Source organism: Galeopterus variegatus, unplaced genomic scaffold (assembly GCF_000696425.1).
Source record: "Galeopterus variegatus unplaced genomic scaffold, G_variegatus-3.0.2 Scaffold1037, whole genome shotgun sequence".
In the NCBI taxonomy this organism is placed as follows: Eukaryota; Metazoa; Chordata; class Mammalia; order Dermoptera; family Cynocephalidae; genus Galeopterus; species Galeopterus variegatus.
Window position 1 is genome coordinate 356,981 of NW_007727148.1, and position 15,769 is coordinate 372,749.

Below are 15,769 nucleotides of genomic sequence, written 5' to 3' on the forward strand. Positions count from 1 at the left end.
CCCCCCAAATTTTCCCCATGCCCCTTTGGGCCCCCCCCCCCCCCCCCCCCCCCCCCCCATTGCTAAGCAACCACTGGTCTGCTTTCTGTGGCTAGAGATAAGTGCGTTCTGTAGCATTTTATATAAATGGAATCACGCAGTACGTACTCCTCTGTGTCTGGTCTCTTTCACTCAGCACAATTATTTTGAGTCTCATCTGTGTCATTGCACGCATCAATACTCTTTTCTTTTTATTGTCAAGTAGTGTTTCATTGTATGGATGTATGGCCATTTGTTTTCCCATCCACCTGTTGAGGGACACTTGGGTTGTTGCCATGTTTTGCCTTTGATTGAAGCATGAAACACATACAGAGAAGTGCCCATGGCATGAGTGTGTAGCTCAGTGAACTGCACACACCAGGTACCAGCCCCCAGATTAAGAAGCAAAACACAGCCAGCACCCCAGAGAGCCCACGACGTGTTCCCTCCCCGGCTCTGTGTGCTCCCAGGGTTGCCACTGTCCAGGATGCTAACAACAGAGATCAGTTTTGCCTGCTTTCCTGCTCTGTGCAGTCACATGCCTCGTGTGTGTGCTTCTCCCGAGTTGTGGCTGGTAAGTGGTAGACTGTTTATTCTTTTCGTTTACCCATTCTCCTGTGGATGGGCCTTCGGGAGTTTCCACCTCAGGGCCATTATGCATAGTGCTGCCTATGAACATTCCAGGACATGTCTGTTAGTGAATATACGTGCACATTCCTGTTGGGCATGGACCCGGGAGTGGCATTGCTGGGCTGTGGGGGATGCACATGTTCTGCTTGGGTAGATACTGCCACACAGTTTTTCACGATGGTTGTACTAATTTACACCCCACCTCTCCCAGCCACACTGGGGAGTTCCAATTGCTCCACATCTCCACCAGCACTTTGTGTTTTCCATCTTTTTTTATTTTAGCCATCCTGGTGGGTATGCAATGGTGTCACATGGTGCTTTGAATTTGCATTTCATGGAGGAGTTTTGACTAGAGTCCTGGTGTGTTCGGGTGTCCTCAGCTCACCGCGTCTCTCCGTTTTCTTGCAGGCCGGGTGCTCGTCCACTGCCGTGAAGGTTACAGCCGCTCCCCAACTCTTGTCATCGCATACCTCATGATGCGTCAGAAGATGGATGTCAAGTCTGCCCTGAGCATCGTGAGGCAGAACCGTGAGATCGGCCCCAACGATGGTTTCCTGGCCCAGCTCTGCCAGCTCAATGACAGACTCATCAAGGAGGGGAAATTGAAACTCTAGAGTGCCGCACTGCCTTTTCTCTAGAGGTCCAAGGGGGAGGCCCTGGTTGAGGGTGTCCCAAACCGCCATGTTTAGGAAACACAGTATACCCTGCTCACAGCATCACAAGGCACTTGCCCACAAGTCTGTCCCAACACAGCCCAGGGCCACTTCTGCCCTGGGGAGCACATAAAGAAGTTTGCTGAGGAGGGTGTCCTTGCTCCCTGGTTGTCCTGTTCCTGTAATTTATGATGTCCTTTCCCTGAGACGGGGGCTCAGAGGGGGAAGGCCTGTGGCATGCATGCTTCTCAATGGCCCAGGGCAGGAGGTCCGTGGAAGTGTAAGGAAGGCCTGGATGCCCACAGGGGCCGCTCATGACCTCCCTTCCCTTACTCTGGATCCTCTCCTGAGTGGAGACCTCAGCACCTTTAGCACTAGTAAAGGAACTATGCAAATGCAGGCCCTTCTGTCCCCACCATATCTGCCCCATGGTTTCACAGCCTTCCACACCCGCTCATAGGCGGAGGCACGTCATGGGGTCTGTAGCTGGGTCAAGGGTATCCCTCAGTTAATGGATGGAAATTTCCACAAAGAGCCTGCATTTCAGTTATTTCCTTAGGATTAAAGAGGCCTGCACAGAGAGGCCCTCGGCACGTCATGGGGTCTGTAGCTGGGTCAAGGGTATCCCTCAGTTAATGGATGGAAATTTCCATGAAGAGCCTGCATTTCAGTTATTTCCTTATGATTAAAGAGGCCTGCACAGAGAGGCCCTCAGGTGGGCAATCAGATTTTCCTGGAGGACTCTCCTAAATTCATCGAGTTCTTAAAATGTGAATCTTTGGAAAGCTTTGAGTTCAGAATCTACTGCTTTGGAATATTTCCCTTGGGCCTCTTTCAGCCACTTTGCTTGTTAAAAGAGCGATGCTTTGGGCATGGTTTTATTTTTCCTTTTTAGAAGACAGGGTGTTGAAGTCCAGCCTATTTAAAAACCCCACCATTTGGAGAATTACAAGGGATTTGTCCTGAATTATAGTGTTGGTGAGCCCAAGGCACTCGTGCTAATGCTTTTTGTCTCGGTTGCTATTCCAAGAGCAGGAGGAGGAAGTTGGCCAATTCCGGGTGGATGTGTGGGTGTGTGTGGAGGGGTGTGCCTCTCCCAGATGCAGCCAGAGGACGGACAAGTGGGCAACTGGATGGTCGCAGGCACACACCCTGCCCACTTACGGGGGCCCTGACGCGGCTCCCTGGTGCCAGGGCTGGATCTCTGGAGTGAATCAGCCAGACAGAAATGAGGCATGGCGGAGCATCCAAATGGATCTTTATTGCTGGTGGAGCAAACCAACAAAAAGAAACAGCTTTTTCAAGGACTTTTTAAGGATAATATTGGAATGTACTAGCATTCACGTTTGTGCACACTGGCCGGAATATAGGAATTTTGTTTTGAACGGTCTTGTTAGGACTTCATGTTATTGTGATTATGGGAAGAAATGCCATACAGTTTATCTTCAGGGTCACTCTGGGCAGAGAGGTGGTTCTCCGCCATGCCCCCGGCACCTAGCTCATAGGTGACTGATAAAAGTTTGTGGAACTAAACTCTTTTTTTGAACACCAAATATATATATAGGGCATTGTTCTGGTGGGTGTATCAAGCTCCCAGAAGCCTGAATTCATAGTAGGATCACTTGCAAGGATTTGCAAAGGAGTCTTACCTGAAGTGGAAGAAATATCAGGGACTTTTGTTGAATATTTAAAATCCAGTTTTCAGTTTAAATTCAGGCAGTGTTAACATGTCAAGGTGGGTAACGTGCCTTTTTTGGAGGTGACCAGGAGCTTCTGGATAGGACAGGGAGAAATAGGTGTATCTTAGGGCCTCACTCCCAGGTGTAAGGGTCTCTGATCACAGCAGGAGCAGCACTGCGCAGCCTGGACATTCACGGTCCCCTTTGCTCTGTGACGACAGCAGCCCTGAACAATTTGGATCTGTCTTCTTTTCCAGATCCTAGGCTGTCCAGATAGACCCTACTAAGTGAGAGAGCCATTCCCTCAACTGTACCTCCCTTCACAATTTACAGATGGCTTTCCTACTCAATCCAACTCTGTCCTCACAATCACCCAGTGAATTTGGTAGAGCTTATTCATGTTCAGAATCATCAAGGGCGTGGCCCGCAGGGTTTCCTGGCTCTTTAAGGCAAAGCTGTAGTGAGATTTTAGGCTTGCTGCTCTCTGGAGCCAGATTCTTTCTTTCATACGCTACTCCTCCTCAAGAAACGACCTCCCCACAAGTGTCCAGGTGCACTGCACACGCCCTTGACCCAGCTCTGGAGAAGGAAGTAAAAAGCTTGGGTCCCCAATTGGGTTCTAACCCAAAGTGTGGCTCTTCTTCCAGGTGACACGTAGCACCCCTGAGTTAGAGCTTTCTGCTTTGCTTTTGGAAAAGGCTTGGGAGCTGGGACGGCAGTGGTCACCCACAGGACAGCCACAGCTGTGTAGGCAAACACGGCAGTTGGGGTGGCCAGTTAACTTGGACCTCCTGAAGATGGCCTCCTTGTGGGGACATGAGGGGGAAAAGGCAACTGGGAGAATCACTGCCTTTACTTTGGGACTACTTTTATGTTGATAACTTGGGATTTCTTGATAGTCTTGAGCCCCAGAAACCCCTATTCACTTCATGAGATTTAGCTCCTAGTTCTTTAAGGAAAACAAAGTTCTATTGTGTAATAGCCAACACATGCCCAGCCGTGAGTGGGAGCTGTTCCTGGACAGCTTTCCACGCCCTGGGAACTGACAGGATGGGAACTCAGGGTGCCTTTACCCCCTCCGCTGACCTGCTCCCTTTCTCTCCCTAACTGAGCCCCATCGAGGCAAAATTAGAGCGCCAGACAGTTTTCTTCTCAATCTTAAAGCAGTATACCTTTCCACAGGCTGGCCTGTTTCCCTGCTATTCTGTTATTTTGAGAGCAGAAACCACCAGCTATCAAATGAGAGGACTCATCTGGAAGCTCTCTGAGGTCTCTCTTGGCTCTGACATGGTAGGGGTCTCCAAGAAACCCCACTTGGAATTTAGTATCCCCGGGAAATTACCAGATATGTGACTAGTAATAGGATGACCAGAAGGTGGCGCTGCGTTTCACGTGTGAGGATGGATGGTTCGGAAAGGGAACGTTGGTGCCTCTTGTGTCACGAGTTAATGTTAAGATGCTAATGTTTTAATCAAAATAAGCACTGATTGTAAATAGGAAGATATGAGCTTTTCTCACAGTAAATTTTCTTTGTCATAAAACTGGTGTCAGGAATCACTGAAAAACCGACGGTGATGGTCCTTCCAAGTCAAGATTTTATCCTGATTGGAAATTGGGCCATCTCCAGTTGAGAGAGCAGGTTGGCTGGAAGCTTGACTTTTGTTCCCTATTCTCTTCTGCCAGCTTTTAGGGTAATTTGATTATGAAAAAGCGAATTTTATGGACAGAAAAGGGGAGGTATCAAATTGGTTTAAGGGGGGAAAAAGTCAATTTTACTGTCTGTTGTATCACAAGTCTGTTAAAACACTAAAATTGTAACCAAAATAAATGTCTTACATTACAAATGATGTTCCTTTTTGTGCTTGTGTTATCACAGTTTTCTTTTATGCTTTGATGCTTAGCCTCATGTTTGCTTTTCATTTTTAAAAATAATAAAATTAGCCCTCCTCAGCGACTTGTAAGTTCCGTGATGATCATATTTATGCAGTAGATGTTTGATGAGCATCTCTCCAGCACCAGAAAGTTCCTATGTTAGAAATGTTCTTGGGTAGAGTGGACCGCCCCAAAGGAGGGATAAGATTTGTGTTCCTAAGAAAGCAGGCAACCGGAGTCTCAAGATGTCCTCACATGAAGATGATTGGGTGACAATTTAGGATTTGAGTGATCCTGAAAATGCGCAATCCCAAGATGTATTCTTTGCCCCAGATACCTTCAATTCTACTATTAGTACCATGTTCCTTTTTCCTCTGAGTGAAAAACCTCAGAGAAAGTTGGGTGCCTTGTCTCCCAGACTTGTCTCCATGCCTGTGCAGAGAAAGAGCCTCTCTAGGATCCAATTCCCCGTGTGTCACATGAGGCAATTAGACTAGCTCACTATTTGTCGAAACTCTTTGACAACATAATCTTTATGTTTTTACACAAAATCTTAAGGCAGAACACTAATATATAAAACTGGTATAAGCATCTTTTTAAAATTAAATTTATTTATTATTAGCATATTCATTCTTACAAATTGTGATATTTCTTTATGCCCTTTACATGACCTATCACTTCCCCAACCCCCTCTGTCCCTCCCCCTCATCTCTAGTATCCTTAGGTTGTATAATTTTAAAAACATCTTAATTATAAAGGTAATACTATATATTCATAGTAATAATTCAAACAACATAAAAGGCTTATCAGGAAAAGTGAGTGTCCTCTTCTAACCTTTAATCCCTCTCCACAGAGGAAGCCACTAAATTTCCTTCCAGAAAATCCCGTGCGTGTGTAAGCACACACATGCATATACATGTGTGTATATAGAGATGCCTTTTTCCCCCAAATGGAAGATGTTCTGTGCAGTTTTTTTTTTTTAACAGTATATTTTGGTTGTTTCTCTGGAACTTGTGAGCTTCCCTGCAGTCTTACATGAGTTAGATTGAGTGGGTTTTTGTTCCTTCAACTCATTCACCATTTTTTTAAAAAGTGAGCATTTCACTGCCTCAAAGAGATATTTAACCAAGTAAAAAACAAACCCCAAAAGGACTAAGCTATAAGACAGGTCGATGTTACACTGAAGGACCAGTGATGAACCACCTCTTTCTCCTAAAGCAGAATGATTAGGTTGATCAAAATGGAAATGTTGGTAACCAAAAAGGAGGATGATAGTTTGTCTATTACCATTCAGCTACCCTAAAGTTCAGAAAGGTCAAAATATGTGCTTAGGAAACTTGACCAACTAGCAATACTAAGTAGAAAAATGCATAAGAGGGAAGCAAAAAAGGGGGATTTCCCAAGACAAGTGATCTCTCTCAGAATATCTGCAGGACATGGTTAAGCACATAGTCCACACTGATTTGGCCAGTGGGATCCACACTGATTTGGCACAAACACATCTAGCTCATAGTTTTGCTCCTAGTATTTTTACTTCAGTATAAGGTATTCAGAGGGTTACATGGGGAGATGGATACTCAACCAGGGTCACTGTACACAGAGACCATACAAGTTTATGCACACTTAAAAAGAGAGTGCCTCCTAGAAAAAAGAAGCCTCGTGAGTGGAGCCTTGGGCTGAATTTCAGCCCTCGCTCAGTCCCCTCAGCCAAGCACCCTCAGGCAGTGCAGAACCTGCATAATCTTACACATCAGACTGGGCAGTTGGATGAAATATTAAAGCATACATAAAGATCATAAATCACATACGATGGACAGATATTTCTTGTTATTGTTTGCTCAGCATCTTTCCCTAATTTTTTAGCTAATGTTACCTCCATTTCTTGTGGGGAACTGTAATTTCCTTATTCCGTGAGATTCTGGTAGGTCTGTCAATCATAGTACCCTACCCTCCAGACCACAGTAAAAACAAGTGGCTCAAGAAGAACCTAAGTCCTTCCCTGGAATTTCACACATTTGTTGCTTACTAAAGGGTACTTCAAAAAGTTTAGGGAAGATTCATATTATCTTTTAATCATATTTTTATACAAACTTTCTGAAGTACCCTTCTATTTCCTGAGTGCCTGCTAGACGCTGGGGCTACAGTGATGAACAAAACGGACACAGTTCCTGCTTTGATAGATTTTACCTTGTAGTGGAAAAGAAAAACAATAATCAGGTGAGCAAATAAATGAGATAATTTGTGATAAAAGGCTATGAATGAAACAGTTGATTAAACAAAGAATGAATGACTACTTTAGAGGGGAAGGCCTCTGGGGGAAAGAGTTCTCACTCCCCTTTAGAATGTAATTCTGAAGCTGTCTGTCACTATATCTCCCTCTTCACAAAGATCCCCCTATCACCACCATTACTATCACTTAGAGGAAAACCCATCTACACTAGAAAAGGATCTACAGAGAAAATCAGAGCTAGAAAAGGATGAGAGGGTCCTGACAACATAATTAGAACATTTATATCACTTATTTAAAGCCAACTCCACCCCCCTTCTCCCCAATTACATGAGCCAATAAATCTCCTTCATTGCTTAAGCTACTCTCAGTGGTGTTTCTGTCCTAACAGCTGTTTTGTTTTAATAATGTAGTTTGGAAGTACTATGAATTACTGTGCTACAAGTGTATGCTATGGATCACATATCACCATCTTGCATTGTGGAAAATGTGTTTATTTTTGTTTTATCCTTCATTTTACCCAGTTCATGAGTGATCATCAGTTATTCTAATGTTTACTTATTAACGAGGTTTATTACCTCCTAAAAGACTCCTTAAACTTTCCTTTTATTTTGCTAAAACTTTTATTTTCCTCAAACTTTTAAAAAAAATTTTAGTTAAACTAAAATAATCACTTAGAAACTTTTAATTGAATAATGGATTACGGTAAAAATACTTGCGGTCTATTTAAAATAGGTAATGTACCAGGGTACTTCAAAAAGTGTGTGGAAAAATTGAATTAAAAGATAATACAAATCCTTTTGTGAACTTTTTGAAGACTTCTCGCACATATATACCACTAAACAAAAATCAGTTGTTCTATATTTTATTCATGAATGAAAAAAAACAAGCAAAAAATTTAAAAATATATAAATAAAATTGGGCATAATTTCCCCTGGCTTTAAGGTGTTTAAAGAATGCCAGTGGAGATATTTATGGGTCACTCTTTAGCTGCTTAGTAGGTTATACTTATCTAATACTAACATAGCTGAGAACTAGTGCCTTTAAAATTTTAGTATAATGACTTAGGTTTAAATTTTGAACTCTCTCTATAAACTATAAAGCAACAAGTCCTTAGGAAAAAAGAGTTTGCTACTTTATTCACTAATGGCCACTATTTGCACAAGTTTTTTTTTTTTTTTAAAGCATCTGAACCTTTTTTTTAGTGGCACCAATCACTTTCTACCTGGTATTGGGGTTATTTGGATGAAGAACGTATGTTTTCCCAGGTACGGGAACTTCTGGAGGGGCAGCACATGGCCCCCTTGTTGCATTAAATGTTTGGCTAGTGGACAAACTCAGTAGGAACAAAAGCTTCTAAATAATCACATGAAAAAAATAGTCTTTCCAGAAATTAAGGTACAACTATTAAATTCAACTAAAAAAAAAATTAAGAATCCAAACCCAGTGTTGGCAGCCTTGTGGAGAAACATGCTTTTATGGATTGAATTGTGTTCCCCCAAAATTCATATGTTGACGTAGGAATGTGACCTTATTTGGAAATTGGCCTGTTACAGATGCAATTAATTAAAATGAGGTCATTAGAGTAGGCCCTAGTCCAATATGACTAGTGTCCTTATAAAAAAAGGGGGAAGTTTGGGCACAGGGAGATCGTCATGTGAAGATGAAGGCAGACATCAAGGTGATGCATTTACAAGCTGTGGAACTTCAATGATTGCCAACAACCCACCAGAAGGTGGATGAGACGTCCTCACGGCCCTCAAAAGGAACCTACCCAGCCATCATCTTGATCTTGGACTTCTGACCTCCAGAACTGTGCGACAATAAACTTGTGTTGTTTAAGCCACCCGGTCTGTGGTATCTAGTGAAGGCAGCCCTAGCAAACTACTGCATGTTTGCTGGTGGGACTGAGGACCCAGCTGGACTTTCTGGAACAACCCTGTGATATGTAGCAAGACCAACCAAACTGTTCACTCCCTTAGACCCAATATTCACCTATGGAAATAGCCCTAAAGTAAAAACAAAACAAACCAAAAAACCCTCCTCTGTGGAATACTACTCAGCAATTAAAAAGGTAGAAATTATTGATAACATACAACTTGGATAACTCTCCAGGAAGTCATGCTGAGTGAAAAAAGCCAACCCCATAAAGGATACATACATATGGATTCTATTACATAAAATTTTTGAAATGAAAAAATTATAGAAATGGAAATTAGATTAGTGGTTACCAGGGGTTAGGGGTGGGGGGGAGGGTGAGAGACAGAGGTGGGTGTAGTTATAAAAGGGCAACAGGAGACAGCCTTGTGGTCACAGAGCTGTCCTTTGTTTTGACTGTCGTGGTGGACACGTGAATCTACATATGGTAAAATTGCATAGAACTAAATACACATGCAGACATGCACACACATACACAAGTGAGCGTAGGTAAGACTGGAGGGATCCCAATAAGATTGTTAGGTTGTGTCAATATCAATGTTCTGGTTGTGATATTGTACTATAGTGCTGCAAGATGTTAGCATTGGAGGAAACTGGAAAAGAGTACAGGGAATCTCTCTGTATTATTTCTTACAAGAGAATTTACAATGATCTCAAAATAAAACAATTAAAAAAACTACTTTGTACGAGGATGTTCACAGCAGTCTTGCTGAGAATAGGGGAAAATTGGAAATAACCTAAACTTCCCACAACAGGAATCAGCTGAGGCCCTGGGGGTTTAACTCCAGGAAATATTGTCTAACTCTGAACAATGACAAGTTTGTGGACTGAGTAACAATAAAGAGCAGTCAATGACTTAACATTAAAGGAAAAAGCAGATGACATCTCTGAGGGGTGTCTCTCTGAGCCATTCTGTGGAAAGCGTGGCTATCCGTTGGAAGACAATAATTCAGAGGGGTGGAGATCATTTAGAGGTTCAAGTCCACCGGATTCTTTTTATTTTAATATTATTTCAGTTCCAAATAAAATAATGAGAAGACATTAAAAAAAAAAAAATCCCGATCCGGGCCATCGTCTAGTCACCGGCTTCTCCTTTGTCTCCAGCAGGTGGCAGAAGTGTCCCAAGCATGGTCCCCACCATCTCTTTTTCATGTGGATAGTCCAGCAGCTCCCAACAGCAGGTGGGGCTCCCAGCATCAGTCTTGCAGCTCGAGGAACCCAGGCATCAGAGCTGCCGTCTCTGAAGTCCAGGGCGAGAAGGCAGTTGTCTGGCCGGCTTCTCCTTTGTCTCCAGCAGGTGGCAGAAGTGTCCCAAGCATGGTCCCCACCATCTCTCTTTCATGTGGATAGTCCAGCAGCTCCCAACAGCAGGTGGGGCTCCCAGCATCAGTCTTGCAGCTCGAGGAACCCAGGCATCAGAACTGCCGTCTCTGAAGTCCAGGGCGAGAAGGCAGTTGTCTGGCCACGATGGGGTTAACAATCCGCATTCCAGAGCAAGAGAAAAAGAGGCTGGAGGGTCACAGACAAGGGGAGGGAGCAGGCAGGGCCAGCTTCTCACAACACCAGCGGCTCTGTTGGGAGAGATAGACCACCCCCAACAATGGCCACAGCTGTTTTTGTCTGCCCTGAAGGAAGCTGACTTAGGAAGCAGGTATCAGAGAGGGCCCTTCCTGCAGGGGCTTCTGTCTGGCTTGTAAAACTGTCAGAACAGCCGCATTCATGTGTCGGGTGATGGATGATGGAAAGGACAGTCGGCCGCAGATGGACACAGCGACTCACAAGTTGAGGCAGGTGGCAGAGGTCTTGCAGGGGCTCTGCAGGTGGGCGCGTACTGATTCATTGCCCAGTTAAAATACCAAGGGGATCTGGGCACGGCCCTCTTCCCAGCCTCCCTTCAGGGCCAGGAGTGGGTGAGCCGTCCTCAGACGATCCGTCTCCACTGAAAGCTTCCGCTGACCCTCCTCTCTTTTCTTGCACCTCAGGTGTGAACCTTCCTCCTCCATGACCCTGCCCCTCCCCATGCCCCTTGTTCTACACCAGGGCAGAGATAGCAATTCCTTTTGGCTTCTTTGTGGCTACTTGGATCTGGGATGGCTGCATGGAACCTACCCCATGGTAGGTACCAATACGGTCTTCCACATAGGACTCAAAGCTGTTTTAGAAAACTGTAATGGGCTGGGAGACAAGGAAAAAAAAAATGCCAGCACTAAAAATGCTGTCTTTGGCTTTTGCTAAGAAAAGGGATTCTGTGTTGTCCACTCCCACCCACAGCCTGGCCAGGGAAATGACAGCCTTTGGCACTTCAGCCCGCGAGCAGCAAGTGAGTGCCTGACTGAGAAGTGTCTGTCGTAGCGCGCAGGGTCCCTGAGGAGCACGAACTGAGGTTTCCTCTTTGCGCTCCATCACCAGAGCCTGTGACCTCTCATCAGTGACTTGTAACCAGAACCTGCCCCCCTGCCCAAGCAGGCGCGCTTGCTGAAGCTTCCAGTTTTCCATGTTGCCTTCCAGAGAATGCCAACAGAGGCTTTCTTGGTCAGGATAAGCAATGCTGAGCCTCATGGGGTTGGGATCAATGGGATTTCTTAAAAAGCATCCTTCTGCCTCTGGCTGGGTCTGTGGGCACCAAACAGACACCCCTAAGGCCATTTGTTGCTGGGGTGACAAATGAATTTGGCCTGAGAGATAGGATCAGCTGGGCTCAGCCCTGTAGCGAACTCAGAGCTGCACGCTTTCTTCGTTAAGGTGGTCCCCAGCTTGTTTTGAGAATGACCAAGGAGCCCAGGGAGGCAGACATTTAAAAGCCAGAGCTCATTTTGATATCTGAAGACCACAGCCGCCCACACATGGGAGGTGCCAGAGAGCAGGCTGGGACCCTGTCTCGCAAGCCCCCACCCCCCACCCCCGGGTCACCTGGGAGTGCCAGCAGCAATGTGGAAGTTTGCTGAGCTTGAGAAGTCTTTGGGGAGGGCTTGCTCTGAGCACAACCCTTTCCCTCCCCCAGGGCTGAGGGAAGCATGGGCCCAGCCCTGCCCCAGCCTGTCCTCATTGGCTGGCATGAGGCAGAGGGGGCTTTAAAAAAGGCAAATGTGTCTGGGCTGGGGACCAGAGCCTGTGCTACTGGAAGGTTGGGTGCCCTCCTCCGGCTGGCACCATGCAGCTCTCTCTAGCCCTGTGTCTCGTCTGCCTGCTGGTGCACACAGCCTTCAGTGCAGTGGAGGGCCAGGGGTGGCAGGCCTTCAAGAATGATGCCACGGAAATCATCCCTGAGCTTGGAGAATACCCTGAGCCCCCACCGGAGCTGGAGAACAAGACCATGAACCGGGCGGAGAACGGAGGGAGGCCTCCCCACCACCCCTATGTGACCAAAGGTATGGGGTGGAGGAGAGAATTTTTAACACTAGGGTAGCCACGGAAATTTTAGAATCTTCTCTTTGGGAGGCTTTGAAGACTGGGGTTCACCATCAGCCTCTGCCGGCACCCGTGGAGGGCCAGGCTTGCCTGGAAGCAGAAGGATGACATGCCAGCATAGTCTTAAACTTTGAGTGCAGCATGAGGCTGGCAGGGGCTGGTAGTGAGAGCCCAGGGAAAGGAGAAGGCTGAGCTGGTAAGGGTACAGCACTGGCACAGGCCCAGGGACTCAGAAAAGAAAAGGTTTCAAAGAATCCCCTCCTGGGAATGCAGGAGCCAGGGCCAGCTGCTGGCAACCACGGGGGAGGGAAAAGGCAACGGAGTCTCACATGGATGGAGCAGCACCTGCTGCATGCCCGATGTTCTATGCGGGCTGTGGCTGCACCCACGGACCTGCCTGGTGGGAGCCCCATGAGGTGAACCCCCGATTGAAGGTGAAGAAACTGAGGCTCCAGAGATGAAGTAACTTGGTAGTGAAAAGAAAGCTGAGATTTGAGCCTAGTTTGATTCAGTTGCAAGACAGCCCTGGTGGGGGAGTGTGTGTGTGTGTGTGTGTGTGTGAGCTCGCGCGCGTGTGTGTGCGTGTGCGTGCACGTGCGTGTGTGTTGGGGGTGACTGATAGTTTGATTCAGTTGCAAGACAGCCCTGGTGGGGGAGTGTGTGTGTGTGTGTGTGTGTGTGCGCGCACGCGCGCGTGTGTGTGTGTGCGTGCACGTGCGTGTGTGTTGGGGGTGACTGGGGACTGAGATCTCTGGAAAGCAGTGGGAAAGGGAAGCCAGGAGGAACCCCTTCAGCTCTGCTTGCCTGTGGTCTGCACAGTAAGGTGGCCCTTGAAGGAATGGGAGCCACAGGCACAATTTTAGCCTCTGACAAGGTTGGCAGCTGAGCCCAGGCCCTAGAGGGAGGCAGCATCCTCTACGTAGGGAGTGGACACAGGTAACACCACTTGTCCTGAGTCTCTACCCCAGACACGGCACTGCCTCATTCTGAGGAGCAAGCCTGACCCCAGGAGAGGGAGAAAGCAATGGTCTCCATGAGGCCACATCTGGGTTCCTGGGTTCCCGGTCAGGCCTGCACAGAGCAGCCTGGGGGTGTTGCACACAGCTGGCTCTGTAGCTGGCAGGAATGGCTGGGTTGATGTGGGCTGGAATGACAATTCAGAGGGAGGGCCTCACTGCCCTCTGGCCATTACCCAGGTGGGAGAGGGGTCCACTGTCCAGGCTCCTGCATCCCATCCCTCCCTGCCTCACAACCAGCAGGGGATGTGGGGCTCTGGAAAGGGCAGCCCCAGAGGAGGCCAGCTGAGACCCTGGGTCTTTGAAACAGGAGGGCAAGAGCACCTCTTTCCCCAGCCTCCCCCCAATCCCAGACAAGTTCAACTGAACTCAAGTGACTGCTTAAATTGCTATAGGGAACCCAAATACAAGACATCCACCTCCCTGAGCTCCCATGGATGGCCACAGCCTGAGGAAGCCACATGCTCAAAACAAAGTCACGTTCTGTAGAGGAAGTGCCTGACCTAGGGGCACTATTCTTGGAAAGCCCAAAGACACCTCCTTCCCTGGGCAAATAGGCCACCCTCACACACAACCCTGCAGGGTGAGATGCCAAACAAGCCCAGAAGCCAGTCAGCCAGCATAGCAGGCTGGCAAAGCCCTACGTCTTCCCTGCCATGCTTGCTCTCCAGGTCCTGGAGGGAAGGGGGCTGGCCTTCTCTGTTCCCTCTCTGCTTTTGGTCTTAGGACTATTTTCATCCCTTTGTGTCACATGGGAACTGTCCCCATGAAACCCTTGGGGGTGGATAGGTGCTCATATGAGAACCAGCTGTTTAAAAATCTCTTACTCATCTAAGCCTACAGCAGGAGGCATGGTCAAGGTGTGTGCAGGGAACCAAGTCAGGCCTCAGAGCCCAGTCTCCTCCCACCCAGGGAGCAAGCTTGCATCACCATCAGGTGTCCATCCGAGTGACACAGAACAAGAGCTGTGCCCAGCAGAGAGCCTGGTACACAGTGGGTGCTTAATAAATGTGTGTATGGCAGCTGAGCCTGTAGGTTTTGGGTCAGAGCTCAGTCTCCCTCTGTAAGGAAGTAGCTATAGTAGAAAGCAGTCCTCTGCCCTATCGCCCCAGCCCAGCCTCCCTTGGGCGCTCAAGCCCATAGCTTCCACCTTTGTGGGATCAAAAGGTGCTGGGCCACAGGGCGGTGGAGGCAGGAGATCCAGCACTGCCTTTTGGGCAAATTCTTTTCTGCCTCTGGGCCTCAGTGTCCTCATTGGTAATGAGGGGGCTGGACAGGCTGCCTTTGGTTTCTTTCAAGTCTAATGAATTCTTATCCTGACCGCCTCCCCATCTATCCCTCTCCTCCATAGCAGATGCCCTGATTTATTACCTTCAATTAACTTCTACTCCTTTCTCCTTCTCCTGCCCACCCCTCCCAAGTGGATGGAAAAGGAATCTGGGAGAAGTCCGAGCCATGCAGAAGGTGTGGCTAGTACCTACCTGCCCAGGCCAGGGACCCTGCAGCACAGGTGTTGCTTAAATCAGAAGAGGGACCCCTGGGTGAGGATTAATAATAATAGTACACAGTAACAGCCGACACGAGGAGCTCTTACTATGTGCCAGATGGTATTCTCTGCATTATGCGTGTAATGGATTAATTTACCGAATTTGCAGCACAACCCCTTTTACGGATTGGAAGAAGCGAGGTTAAGGAATTAGCCCAAGATCACACAGGGAGTAAGTGAAGGAACCCTGGTGTTTGCACCCCTTAGCTCCAAGGGGAGAGGGTCAGCGGGGATCAGCCCCAGAGTACTTGGGACCTTCCTATAATAGGTGCCCAGGGGCAAAATCGTCTGCAGTGGGGCAGGAGAACCAAGTTGGGCAAAGGCGAGGCTGGGGTGGAGGGGGCCAGGCCGGGCCAGGGAGGTGGTGGCCGGGCTGGGCCGCCGTCCTCACGTGCCCCTCTCCCCGCAGACGTGTCCGAGTACAGCTGCCGCGAGCTGCACTCCACCCGCTACGTGACGGACGGGCCGTGCCGCAGCGCCAAGCCGGTCACTGAGCTGCTGTGCTCGGGCCAGTGCGGCCCGGCGCGTCTGCTGCCCAACGCCATCGGCCGCGGCAAGTGGTGGCGCCCGAGCGGGCCGGATTTCCGCTGCATCCCCGACCGCTACCGCGCGCAGCGAGTGCAGCTGCTGTGTCCCGGCCGCGCCGCGCCGCGCGCGCGCAAGGTGCGCCTCGTGGCCTCGTGCAAGTGCAAGCGCCTCCCCCGCTCGCACAACCAGTCCGAGCTCAAGGACTTCGGGCCCGGGGCCGCGCGGCCGCAGAAGGGCCGGAAGCCGCGGCCCCG

At 48.1% G+C, this 15,769-nt stretch overlaps 2 protein-coding genes across 2 annotated transcripts in view; both read left to right on the forward strand.

Moving 5' to 3' along the window:
* DUSP3 (dual specificity phosphatase 3) overlaps positions 1-1,884 on the forward strand; it is an 8,205-nt gene extending 6,321 nt beyond the window's left edge. Inside the window, exon 3 of the mRNA XM_008574396.1 lies at positions 1,057-1,884. Coding sequence (XP_008572618.1) covers positions 1,057-1,262 — 206 coding nt within the window. The 3' untranslated portion in view covers positions 1,263-1,884. The remainder of the gene's footprint in view (positions 1-1,056) is intronic.
* A 10,284-nt stretch (positions 1,885-12,168) lies between these two features.
* SOST (sclerostin) overlaps positions 12,169-15,769 on the forward strand; it is a 4,135-nt gene continuing 534 nt past the window's right edge. The window contains exons 1-2 of the mRNA XM_008574390.1: positions 12,169-12,385; positions 15,397-15,757. Of these exons, the coding sequence (XP_008572612.1) occupies positions 12,169-12,385; positions 15,397-15,757 (578 nt within the window). The remainder of the gene's footprint in view (positions 12,386-15,396; positions 15,758-15,769) is intronic.